The following is a 13,789-nucleotide window of genomic DNA, read 5'->3' as shown; positions in this document are numbered from 1 at the left end:
CTACCACTTTCTTGGATTCCTGCTGAAGGACTCCATCTAGTCCAAGCTGTTTTGCTCCATTCGCATCCAGGATGCCAACGATGATGGCCGACACAAAGCTAAGAACACACAGCAAAGTTCCTGAGAAAATGAACCACAGGAGAGCCGACATGACTGGCTTGGAATACGCTGCACCAAACAGGAATATCAGATGGTCCCACCTGTGACAGTCAGAGCATCTGCAGCCGAGCGCAGCCTCTTGTATTTATATCACAGAATTAACCCTTGGAAAGAACATGAAATAAAATTGAAGATAGACACAAAAAGCTGGAGTAACTCAACGATGCTGTTTCTGCTTCATACAGAGAGTAATGTGACAGGTCAGAGCATGAGTTGGACTTTGCTACACAGGAGGGGAGGAATGAAGAAGGCAAGGCAAAACCTGACCCAGGAATGATCCGAGCACGTTCTTCCACATATTACAATGGAAAGCCAAAGTAAAGATTAACAAATCAGGCTAAATATTTGACAATTTATTGATGAGATCTGGACATCACCGACAAGATCAGTAATTTTTGCCTTTTTCATACCACCTTTGATGATTGTAGTGCACGTGATATTCGTGGTTTGATACAATGAATTGTTTTGTTACTCCATTTCAGAGGCTATGGTAGGGGTCAACCACATTGCATCATGGTCTGAGGTCACAGATTGCCAGACCAGTGTTGCTTAAAAATCTTGACGGATATTGGTGACCCTGATGGATTGTCAAAACAATCTGGCAGCATCAATTTAATTTTGGTTTTCATTCCAAATATCTTTAATTAAATGAATTAAGTTAAACCTGTTGTGATGAGATTTGAATCAAATTCTATGCAGTGGGAGACCAGAAGGTAAAGGCTTTAAAGCACCACAAGTTATAGAGCCCCTGATGATTCTGATGTGCAATTCAATTTATTTGTTCTATGTCCAGTGATGCCAAAACAGAATTTGCATCAGTATCTAAACCACTTAATTTAATTATCTATCAGTGAAATGCAGCACTACATATATCTGTGTGGGTCTGTCCTTTTGAGTTAATTGATGCAAGAATTTTCCTGAAAGTACAATATGGTTAAAACTAATTACAAGACCAACATATTAGACAAATTTAGCATCTTTAATCGGAGTGTAATGGGTCTGGACGCGACAGAAATCAGGCCAGACGCCACGTAAGAAGTAACAATAACTTTAATACAGTATCTGAACATTCACTCACTCAGTCACCCGCACGAGTAAAAACAATAACCCCTTCCAGCAAACCCCGTAGCCCCAGACCAGTCTGTCCCCAGGGGAGTGGCCCAGGGAGTGGCCTAATCCCCCCTGTCCACTCAGTGCCGAGGGGAATGACCAAGGGAGTGGCCTAGCCCCCGGGCACCGCCACAGGAGTTTAATATTCTCACATACTCCAATTACGATACAATAATCAGCACAGGACTGATTTTACTTTCCTCACGCAAATATTTTTCAAATCCACGGCCTTCAACAAAAATTAATCATATCCATGCTTACCTCCCCAAAGAGTCCACTGAATCCCAAAGCGTGCCTCTAAAGACTGGGTTAATAAAAAATTGAGGACACTGCCAAAACGAGAGAAGGCCGCCATCAGTCCAAAAGCCATAGCCAGCTCCTGGCGTTTGAACCAGAAAGCAACGATTCGATCTTGTGCAACTGAGAGTTTGGAGAGAGAAGGAACAGAAAGTGAATGATGGGGTTCACACACGTCACAAAAGAACACACACACAACTGGGAAAGGGCACTATTCAGCATACTTGATTAATAGATACTTCATTAATACATGTGACATGTCACAGTGAAATTCTCTCTTTTGTATACTTGTACACAAGGTATGCAAAGAGTTGCAAAGTAGAGGGGCCAACAAGGTTACAAAGTATTTATCATGGTCCCCACAGGCCCCTCTTTGTTCTCAGTGGCCCCCCACGCCGAGTCCCTCTTGCATACAACAGATAAATCCCAAATCTACCATACAATACAGCGACAGGTTTCAAGGTCAGTTTATTGTCACATGTACCAATTAAGATAGTGAAATTCGAACTACCATACAGCCAAACCAAAAAAAAGCAACAAAACACACAACTACATAAACGTTAACATAAACATTCCCCACAGTGGATTCCCCACATTCCTCACTGTGATGGAAGGCAATAAAGTCCAATCTCCTTCCTCTTTTATTCTCCCAGGTTCGGGGCAATCGAAGCTCCCACAGACGGCGGTCGAAGCCCCTGCGTCGGGGCGGTCGAAGCTCCTGCGGCTTGGCGTTCCCGAAGTCGGTCTCTAACCAGAGACCACGAGCTCCCCGGTGTTAAAGTCTGCAGGCACCTGCAGTGGAGCTCTCGAAGTCGGTCTCCAGCAAAGGCCGCCAACTCTTCGATGTTAGGCCGCAGTGCGGACAGAGATACAATTTTTTTTTTTAAATCGCATCTCCGTCGAGGTAAGAGATTAGAAAAAGTTTCCCCCAACTCACCCCCCCCCACATAAAACAAGCTAAAGAACACTAAAATATACATTTAACACATACATACAAACAAACAACAAGGAAGGAAAGGACAAACAGACTGTTGGTTCGGGTGAAATTAAGAAATTTGGTATTCACACTAACTGCCCATAAGCTCTTGATAAGGAGGAGCTAGTTTAAGCTAGCACCTTACAAAATTAACAGAGAATCCAAGCTGAAGTGTGACAAGAAACAGAATGACCTCCAACCATCTGCTGAATGACAAAGTGATGACGGACAGGTTTGCTGCTCATACACTATCCTTTCCTCTCACATCACTCACAAGCACCACTGACTGACAGACCGTGGAGTTTTGTTTCATCTGTCAAAATGCCAAATTGCCGTCCCTTTCTATACTCACCAGAAAGAATCTGAGGAACTGTCCTGATCTGAAATGTCACCTGTCCATTCCCTCCCCAGATGCTGCCTGACCAGTTGAGTTTCTCCAGCACTTTGTACCCTTGCACTCCAAGAAGATTCACCGTCATCTTCTGGAGGATAGCAAAAGTTTTTTTAGGTACGTGAAGAGGAAAAAAATAGTCAAGGCAAATGTGGGTCCCTTGAAGACAGAAGCAGGGGAATTTATTATGGGGAACAAAGAAATGGCAGACGAGTTAAACCGTTACTTTGGATCTGTCTTCACTGAGGAAGATACACACAATCTCCCAAATGTTCTAGGGGCCGGAGAACCTAGGGTGATGGAGGAACTGAAGGAAATCCACATTAGGCAGGAAATGGTTTTGGGTAGACTGATGGGACTGAAGGCTGATAAATCCCCAGGGCCTGATGGTCTGCATCCCAGAGTACTTAAGGAGGTGGCTCTAGAAATAGTGGAAGCATTGGAGATCATTTTTCAATGTTCTATAGATTCAGGATCAGTTCCTGTGGATTGGAGGATAGCAAATGTTATCCCACTTTTTAAGAAAGGAGGGAGAGAGAAAACGGGTAATTATAGACCAGTTAGTCTGACATCAGTGGTGGGGAAGATGCTGGAGTCAATTATAAAAGACGAAATTGCTGAGCATTTGGATAGCAGTAACGGGATCATTCCGAGTCAGCATGGATTTACGAAGGGGAAATCATGCTTGACAAATCTACTGGAATTTTTTGAGGATGTAACTAGGAAAATTGACAAGGGAGAGTCAGTGGATGTGGTGTACCTCGACTTTCAGAAAGCCTTCGACAAGGTCCCACATAGGAGATTAGTGGGCAAAATTAGGGCACATGGTATTGGGGGTAGGGTACTGACATGGATAGAAAATTGGTTGACAGACAGAAAGCAAAGAGTGGGGATAAATGGGTCCCTTTCGGAATGGCAGGCAGTGACCAGTGGGGTACCGCAAGGTTCGGTGCTGGGACCCCAGCTATTTACGATATACATTAATGACTTAGACGAAGGGATTAAAAGTACCATTAGCAAATTTGCAGATGATACTAAGTTGGGGGGTAGTGTGAATTGTGAGGAAGATGCAATAACGCTGCAGGGTGACTTGGACAGGTTGTGTGAGTGGGCGGATACATGGCAGATGCAGTTTAATGTAGGTAAGTGTGAGGTTATTCACTTTGGAAGTAAGAATAGAAAGGCAGATTATTATCTGAATGGTGTCAAGTTAGGAGGAGGGGGAGTTCAACGAGATCTGGGTGTCCTAGTGCATCAGTCAATGAAAGGAAGCATGCAGGTTCAGCAGGCAGTGAAGAAAGCCAATGGAATGTTGGCCTTCGTAACAAGAGGAGTTGAGTATAGGAGCAAAGAGGTCCTTCTACAGTTGTACCGGGCCCTGGTGAGACCGCACCTGGAGTACTGTGTGCAGTTTTGGTCTCCAAATTTGAGGAAGGATATTCTTGCTATGGAGGGCGTGCAGCGTAGGTTCACTAGGTTAATTCCCGGAATGGCGGGACTGTCGTATGTTGAAAGGCTGGAGCGATTGGGCTTGTATACACTGGAATTTAGAAGGATGAGGGGGGATCTTATTGAAACATATAAGATAATTAGGGGATTGGACACATTAGAGGCAGATAACATGTTCCCAATGTTGGGGGAGTCCAGAACAAGGGGCCACAGTTTGAGAATAAGGGGTAGGCCATTTAGAACGGAGATGAGGAAGAACTTTTTCAGTCAGAGGGTGGTGAAGGTGTGGAATTCTCTGCCTCAGAAGGCAGTGGAGGCCAGTTCGTTGGATGCTTTCAAGAGAGAGCTGGATAGAGCTCTTAAGGATAGCGGAGTGAGGGGGTATGGGGAGAAGGCAGGAACGGGGTACTGATTGAGAGTGATCAGCCATGATCGCATTGAATGGCGGTGCTGGCTCGAAGGGCTGAATGGCCTACTCCTGCACCTATTGTCTATTGTCTATTGTCTAGGACAGTTGTACATATAATTGCTGTCCTCACCAGCAGTGCTAGTATCCTAAAAATCCCTCAAAACTGAAAACAAAACTCAAAAGTTTTCATTTCACAAAGACTGAAGACTGAAATGCATATTCATTCAATCCTTGAGGAAGAAAGGGAATAATTCAGCTAGTAATATTAATTAAAATGCGCATTGTCCTGGATAGTGAACAACAAGGAGATCCAGGGCGGCACGGTAGCGCAGCAGTAGAGTTGCTGCTTTACAGCGAATGCAGCGCCGGAGACTCAGGTTCGATCCTGACTACGGGCGCTGCACTGTAAGGAGTTTGTATGTTCTCCCCGTGACCTGCGTGGGTTTTCTCCGAGATCTTCGGTTTCCTCCCACACTCCAAAGACGTGCAGGTATGTAGGTTAATTGGCTGGATAAATGTAAAAATTGTCCCTAGTGGGTGTAGGATAGTGTTAATGTGCGGGGATCGCTGGGCGGCACGGACTTGGTGGGCCGAAAAGGCCTGTTTCCGGCTGTATATATATGATATGATATGATATGATATGAGGCAAATTTAAAGGAGATTTATGAGGAAAGTTTTTTTCCCCCAAATGCAAGGTGGTAGGTGTCTCAAATGCGTTACCAGGGGAAGTGGTGAAAAAAGCAACAGCAGTCGTCGTCATTTAAGCTGTCTTAAATAATAGCAGCATTTAAGAGGCATTTAGATAGGCACATGAGCAGACAGGGAATGGAGAGATAAGGACCGTGCAAGCAGATTGGGATTGGTTTAAATTCACATCATAGTCAGCATAGATATCATGGGCTGAAGGGCATGTTCCTGTGCTGTAATGCTCAACATTAAATAAATGAATGATTTAACTGTTCAGACAATCAGTTCTAAGCCTTAGCCTTTTCCTTTCAGTCTGGTGCCAAGAGGTTGAACTAGTACTTACTCATGAGTGACCCATTACTTGAGCCAAAGAGAAGTCGGCCGATGAGCATCAGTGGCAATAGGTAACGGGTCCCCTTGAAATGAGATCCCAAAGCAAAGGTGGCCGAGCCCAGCACAATAAGAAAGGAGAACAAGAGGACGCCAACTGTAGGGGAAAATACAAATGGCTTCAACCAGAGAAGCTCTCAGAATATTTACCTTATGATTAAAATCAAAAGAACATTTAAGACATCAACATAAATACCCCAAGATGCCAATTTATTTTTAAATGTTTCAAATATTTTTTTCCTGGGAGATTATCCCAGTCATTTATCATTGATCAATTAACCTTTTCCCTAACCCATTTTTTAAATGACTGCAGTTCCCTTCACTCGACCTCTTCGGCTTTACTTGAAAACTTATTTCAGGTTTTTCTTATCTAGGACTAAACAGGTGCACAACTATTTTGGTAGACACTAGAGTAGAACCTTTAGTCATCTTTTGTCTTAGTGTATCCCATCAATATTTTACTTTTTTCCCCCTATCTTTCTTAAGCATGCCGATACTGTTGTTACAAGAATTTAACACAAGTGAATTAACTCCCACTAGTGGGAGAGTCTACGACAAGAGGTCAAAGCCTAAGAATTAAAGGATGCTCCTTTAGGAAGGAGATGTGGAGGAATTTCTTTAGTCAGAGGGTGGTGAATCTGTGGAATTCTTTGCCTCAGAAGGCTGTGTAGTCAATGGATATTTTTAAGACATAGATTCTTGATTAGTACAGGTGTCAGGTGTTATGGGGAGAAGGCAGGAGAATGGGGTTGAGAGGGAACGATATACCAGCCATGAATGGCAGAATGGACTTGATGGGCCGAATGGCCTAATTCTGTTCCAAGAATTTATAAACCTATTTTCACAATAACGCATCGGGAACCTACTTTTTTTTTGTAGCATTTAATTGAGAGAGTTGCCTCTAACCGCATGACAGATTTGGTCTAATTTGGGGCCTTCTGTTCTAAGTATGTCTACCTCATGATCAACTCTTATGCACCCTCTATGTTTATCTTTAGTCCAGCTAGCTCTGGAGTCAAGAATATTTAATCGTCCAATGTATTGACAATGAAATTCTTACTTGCAGTGCTTTAAATGCAATATTCACAGATAATATATAATTGTTAAAAATTCAATAAAATGATAATAGCGATTCTAGTGCAACAAAAAAAGTCCTTAGTGCAACAAAGGCAGTCCAAAGTTCATAGTTGCTGAGGTTAGTATTGTGTGGTGTTCAAGAGCCTGATCGTATGCTAATGCCTTGTAATGTAACCACTTCCCCAATCTATTTACTGCCTCTTCTAAAGTGTTTTTAAGCTACCTTCACTATTGGCCTAATTTTCCATAATCCTTTTCCAGTTTGTTTGGTACTTAGGTTGACCACATTACAAACATTCCCAAGTTTCTTACGATTCCCTGGGACTTCTATTTGATACTCACACTTCAGGATATCAGAAAAGATGGAAAATACTGGATACAGAAATGGCACCAATAGCACCCAATAATGTGCTCATTCAAGCCATCCAACCAAAACGCCGAGTTCCAAAAATTAGGTGAGAATTACTGTCCTTCGCTTCGAGACGCCATTTAACCAATTGTAGCACCATGGATCACTGTTAGCTTTGAAGTCAACGGAAGACCAGGGGTTTGGGAAGGTGAACGGGGCTGATGGAAGTCAATCAGGATACCACACTAGGAGATCCTCCAGATGGCAACCAAAGCACAACCATCTTCAGCTGCTTAACTAATGATTTTCTTTTGGTTATAATGTTAGACAAAAATTAAGGTGAGAACAAAATTAAAACTGTTGTTATTTTGATGGTCTCCACGATTAAGAAGATTGCTACATTTTTATGTTCTGGTACAAAGTACATTTTTTCTGATCAAAGCAATAATGTGCAAATACTGGTGAACCAGATTGAAAAGAATCAGTGGCATATACAGGCTTCCTGAATCATGCCACTCAGAGAGTTCCAGTTATAGGAAATGGCAAGCTTTTCCAAATGCTTAGGCTATTGAAGTGCTGCTAACAAACATGCAGCTTCACACACACCCAACTAACATCAGCATGCTCAACACTCAGGTTATTGTGACTACATGTGCCTGTTGAATTATTTCTGATTCATTATAAGCTGAAGAACCTGCTGTGCTGTGGATAAGAGGAACTCCCTATGGAATTCCCACAATAAACAGAAGACTTATTTAATGGGCTCCTTGCAGACATTCATTCAGTTCTTCAGACTCACCGCGGTTTCCCAGCTTGTCTATGAAGAAACCTGCCAGTATCACCACCAGAGCATTTCTACAGGAGAGAAAATACAAATGCAAATAGAGAATACAATTAAAAAGGCACACCCAAGAATTTGTCTATTAAAGGGCGGCACGGTAATGCAGTGATAGAGTTGATGCCTTGCAGTGTCAGATACCCAGGTTCGAACATGACTACAGGTTCAAAGTTAGTACGTTCTCCCAGGGCCGTCTTAACGCATGGGCCTGATGGGCACTTGCCCGGGGCCCCACGAGCATAGGGGCCCCATGCTGATCTGTGTATGTTAAGTGACTTGCAATAAATAAATACTACTTTAAAAATGTAGGTTCAATAAGTGCTTTTTTGGCAACATTTTCGGTCCCTAAGTGCTTCTCACAGCGATCTGTTTCGCAACAATTAGCTCCCTAAGTGCTTTGCTTTTCCATCCCTAAGTGCTTCTCACAGCGATCTGTAAGTGCTTTTCGCAACAATGTAGCACCCTAAGTCCATCGCTAAGTGCTTTTCGGTAAGTGCTTTTCGCCAGCACGACAGGGGGGAGCTGGTAGGGAAAGAGGGGTGGGGGAGAGTAACGGTAGGGGCCCCAGTACACTGCTTTGCCCGGGGGCCCATAATGCTGTAAAAACGGCCCTGCGTTCTCCCTGTGATTGTGTGCTGAAAGACCTGTACTGTTTCATGTACTTTTACAGTATGCTAAAAATGGAAAAAAGTAAACAAAACTGGGCTTGTTTCTGTTCTAAGTGCCAACAAATAACTATCTCTCTAATTACAAATGCATAGAAGATTGAGCAAGTTCAGCGAAAATGAACACAAGGTGAGGCACAGTGGCCATGTACTTGAAGAGCCTGTTTAAACTCGCTACCTCACCCTACTCATCAAGAACAAGCACGAGTCATGTGTTAACATATGGTGATAAATGGTAAGATTTACTGATGTTCTGTAAAATGGATGGATGGATGGAAAGGGACCACTGTACTGAAATTTATTACCTAGTTTGAGTGCTGGAAAAAATAAAAAATGTTCTTGTGGACAATGTGAAAGTATTTATTTTGTTACATAGGATACTTACGTCCACGCATAGATAGCATAGAGAAGGTTGTACTGCTGTGGGGTCATTCCCAGTCCCTCCACACAATCTGTGGTCCCATTAGTGACGTTAGCATTAAGACACGTGAGATTCTGGAAAGGAACAGGCCACAACACTGTCAGGCTATCAGAGACAACAGAGGACAGACATAGAACACAATTAATCTGTTAATCCCAATTCTTTTTTTTCACACTCATACTTCTAATCCAGTCCAGATCTGTGACCATCCTCAACAAAACATTAGTTTATCCCCAGTGGGATCCTCTTCATTAACATGACATCAGTTGTAATTTTCCCAGCATCAAACAAAACAAATAATTAACATTTTGCAAAAGCTAATAAAGCTCCAGAAGATAAACTCGCTTTAAATGACAAGGGATGGGGGAAGCAAAAGATATGTAGATATTGTCTTCACGTAACTTTTTGCGTTAATGCAGGCTTTGTTAAACTACATCGCAAGTCAGTGCATTTTCAGGACTGACCAATCGATAAATGACTGAAGAGTGATACAAAAAGCTGGAGTAACTCAACGGGTCAGGCAGCATCGCTGGAGAAAAAGAATAGGTGATGTTTGGGGTCAAAACCCTTCTTTAGATTGAGAGTCAGGGGAAAGGGAAATGAGAGATATAGACTAGGGTCTCGACCCGAAACGTCACCCATTCCTTCTCTCCCGAGATGCTGCCTGACCTGCTGAGTTACTCCAGCATTTTGTGAATAAATCGATTTGTACCAGCATCTGCAGTTATTTTCTTATATTCCATTAATTTGTTGTCTATCTCTCTATATCACCGTCTATATCTCTCATTTCCCTTTCCATTGACTCTTAGTCCAAAGAAGGATCTCGACCCGAAACTTTAGCGATTCCTTTTCTCCAGAGATGCTGCCTGACCCGCTGAGTTGCTCCAGCATTGCGTGTCTATCTTCGGTGTAAACCAGCATCTGCCTTTCCCTCCTACACAATGACTGAAGAGTGGCGGCCAATTTATATTGTGGAGTCTGTCCATCTAAAGGCACAGTGGATATGATCCACGCTGCCAGACAACTGTAAGAACAATGCAGGAATCTGCACAGCCACTCTACACAGCCTTCTTTGACCTCACTAAACCTCTGAATCCATTCATCAGGAGGGACTGTGAAATACCCTCCTGAAATTCAGATGTCCAGAGAAATTAATCTCCATCTTTTGCTTGCTGCACAGTGGCATGCAAGTCATGATGCCAACCCATAGCTCGACAATAAAACAATCGCAAAGAAGTCTGGTTGTTAAAATGTGTTGGTGGCTGTACTATTTTTTTCTCCATCTTTCTTGTCACCATGTTACACCTCAGCTCCAACAAACTTCCCACACATATGGACCTGATCTTCAGAACTAATGTGAAACTGTTCAACTCATGCTAACTGCATTTCAGAACCAAAATGACCCAAACCTCAGTTGTCAAGCTAAGGTCTGGAGACGAAATCTCTGTTTGCACTGAATCAAATGCTAAATCTGAACAATATTGTTGACTCCTTCAAAGCATCAAACAGATGACGTCTCACATCATCCACATCTCCAAGCCTTCCCTTGATGCACCTCGGTGCCCCCTAACAAGATTTTCTTTTTGTTAAATCAGATCAATACCGTGGTAAACATAAGCGACTTCCCATATCGCAGGAGCCCCCAATGATGAAATTCATCACTGCCTTTAAAGTGATTATGAACAGCACTTGATTAATTGAGAAAAGGATATTTGAAGATTTCAGACTAGGCATAAAACTCATGATCTTCTGAGAATAGTGATTTCTGCCCCCTTCATATGCATTTGGGACCCCAACTACCTGACTACCTACACAGGCAAATTTAATCACAGAAAAGTACCATCAATGTTGTCTCCACAAAATCCTCCAAATTCAATGGAAGGATCAGCAAAACAACATCAGCCGCCTCTCCCAGGACAACATCTCCAGCATTCAATCCTTGTCACTCTCATGTGGCTGCGTTGGGACGGTCACATCTCCTGCACGCCCAATACGAGACTCTGGCTGCACACAATCTATCCCAAACTTTGTTACAGGACATGATTACAGGGCAGACAGTGCACTTCTGACAACGACCGATGCTTAAACAAGAAGGCCAAGGGTTGTTGAGTGTTCTGTGTTTTTGATTCAAAGAGATAAGGAGCTCTTGGTAATGATGGTCAATAGACAATAGACAATAGGTGCAGGAGTAGGCCATTCAGCCCTTCGAGCCAGCACCGCCATTCAATGCGATCATGGCTGATCACTCTCAATCGGTACCCCGTTCCTGCCTTCTCCCAAAACCCCCTCACTCCGCTATCCTTAAGAGCTCTATCCAGCTCCCTCTTGAAAGCATCCAACGAACTGGCCTCCACTGCCTTCTGAGGCAGAGAATTCCACACCTTCACCACTCTCCGACTGAAAAAGTTCTTCCTCATCTCCGTTCTAAATGGCCTACCCCTTATTCTTAAACTGTGGCCCCTTGTTCTGGACTCCCCCAACATTGGGAACATGTTTCCTGCCTCTAATGTGTCCAATCCCCTAATTATCTTATACGTTTCAATAAGATCCCCCCTCATCCTTCTAGATCCAATTATGACCTCTAGTGCTGTCTGCATGGAGTTTGCAAGTTCCCCTGTAATAGTATGGATTTGCTCTGGTTTATGGCTTAATATATTAAACGGCCACTGTAAATTGGCTTGAATGGTTAGGTGAGTGGCAATATCTAGGGGGACATGAATAGCAGCAGAATAAAATGGGATTAATGCAAGACTGGTGTATTCAGGTGCCCAATGTATGCCGAAGATTTGGTGAGCTGAACCACCTGTTCCTGAGTTGGAGGTCTTGCTAGTCATGACTACATGCTGGTAAACATACAGTGAATGTCCCGTATACGAGTGGCCCAAAGCACCATACAGGCACAGTGATGTTCCCTGGAAAGGGAGACGGAACAGGTTAGTTGCAAGTGATTTACAAATTCTTGTAACAAGTTCATCCTGTGGACAATCTAGTACTCACCCCCTGGAACTGCTCCTGAAGCACACTGGGAATGTCAAAGCAGAAATAGGAACCAAAAGTCATCAGGCAGTTGAAAAATAGTACCAGGAACCTGTAATAGGCTAAAAGGAGAGAGGGGATAGGGTGTAAAAAGCATGCAGAACGAATGGATGTAACATTACTATTGTCAATTTACAATATTGTCAGTTATAAAAAAACTTAACACACTACTTGGAAATCAATAAAACTGCAGGTGCTGGAACCTGAATATAAACTGAAAATAAACATAGAAAATAGGTGCAGGAATAGGTCATTCGGCCCTTCGAGCCAGCACCACCATTCAATATGATCATGGCTGATCATTCTAAATCAGTACCTTGTTCCTGCTTTCTCCCCATATCCCTTGATCCCATTAGCCCTAAGAGCTATATCTAACCCTCTCTTGAAAACATCCAGTGAATTGGCCTCCACTGCCTTCTGTGGCAGCAAATTCCACAGATTCACAACTCTCTGGGTGAAAACGTTTTTCCTCATCTCAGTCCTAAATGGCCTACCCCTTATTCTTAAACTGTGACCCCTGGGTCTGGACTCCCCCAAGATCAGGAACATTTTTCCTGCATCTAGCCTGTCCAATCTAAATAACACAACCAGTTCTGATCTGCAGCCTGGGTACTTTGCTCCCTTCTAGAATTTTCCAAATTCAGGTGAAGTGCTCTCTCATTGTTTCCCATTGTCATTTTTGTGTTCCTTTCCCAACTAGTTACTATAAAAAGCCTTGTTATTGGTCAGTACCCATGCTCCTTAACACCTGATTTGCCTTAACCAATTTCTATACTGCACTCTTTGTAGACTTCTTCAACCAGAATTTACAAACAAATTTAATTTACAAACTAATATTTTACAAACTAATTCCATTGTAAAATACCCTGCGAATCTTCCATTTAGTTCCTGGAAACGAGAGAACTTTTAATTGTGTTGCAAGTTCTTGCTTATCAATCTATATTTTAAAAATAATTTGAAAAGCTATAATTTCCTTAATAGAAATTTAAGGAATTTGGAAGCATGGATTAATGATGCATCAATTTCTAGTTTGAGATTAAGGATATAGTGCAATGTTTATTTACCATTTTTCTGCATCATATTAATTTAGTAATGCCTTCTCATTCCATATCTGTGACAATCCGTTGTTATGACTGCTGCTGAATGCCGGTGACGTGAAACTGGCCAGCAGCAGATGCCAATAAAGGGGAAGTTCATTAGGTTTTACAAATGTTGGGCTATAATATACTTTGTCTGACAGTTTTATAAAATCAAAGTCTACAATCTCTACATATTGTGGCAAAATTATTTTCAAGAATAAAAAAGTGTTTAAAAGGATTTTCATTTGATTCTTAAAATAACCATTCACGTATATATACAAGGAATAGAAAAAAGTGCATGGCTTAATTGTGTTGTTCGGTATATACATTCAATGTTATCAGATCTATACAGTTGCAGTGCCGGCATATGCTATGTATAGGGCACCATTGTCACTCATGTGACTTAATTGGATGATACAAACCATGTTTTGAAAGGCTTTCTATGCAGGGCTTAGC

At 42.4% G+C, this 13,789-nt stretch overlaps 1 protein-coding gene across 1 annotated transcript in view; it reads right to left on the bottom strand.

The window, feature by feature from the left end:
• Positions 1–13,789, bottom strand: part of mfsd1l (major facilitator superfamily domain containing 1-like) — a 32,309-nt gene that overhangs the window by 10,122 nt on the left and 8,398 nt on the right. Inside the window, exons 2-7 of the mRNA XM_078417516.1 lie at positions 12,216–12,316; positions 9,183–9,292; positions 8,094–8,149; positions 5,822–5,965; positions 1,531–1,689; positions 5–120 (exon numbers count right to left, since the gene is read on the bottom strand). Of these exons, the coding sequence (XP_078273642.1) occupies positions 5–120; positions 1,531–1,689; positions 5,822–5,965; positions 8,094–8,149; positions 9,183–9,292; positions 12,216–12,316 (686 nt within the window). The remainder of the gene's footprint in view (positions 1–4; positions 121–1,530; positions 1,690–5,821; positions 5,966–8,093; positions 8,150–9,182; positions 9,293–12,215; positions 12,317–13,789) is intronic.

This window comes from Rhinoraja longicauda, chromosome 21 (genome assembly GCF_053455715.1).
Source record: "Rhinoraja longicauda isolate Sanriku21f chromosome 21, sRhiLon1.1, whole genome shotgun sequence".
NCBI lineage: Eukaryota > Metazoa > Chordata > Chondrichthyes > Rajiformes > Arhynchobatidae > Rhinoraja > Rhinoraja longicauda.
The sequence above is the reverse complement of the archived record's forward strand: the minus strand, read 5'-3'. Positions and strand labels throughout refer to the sequence as shown.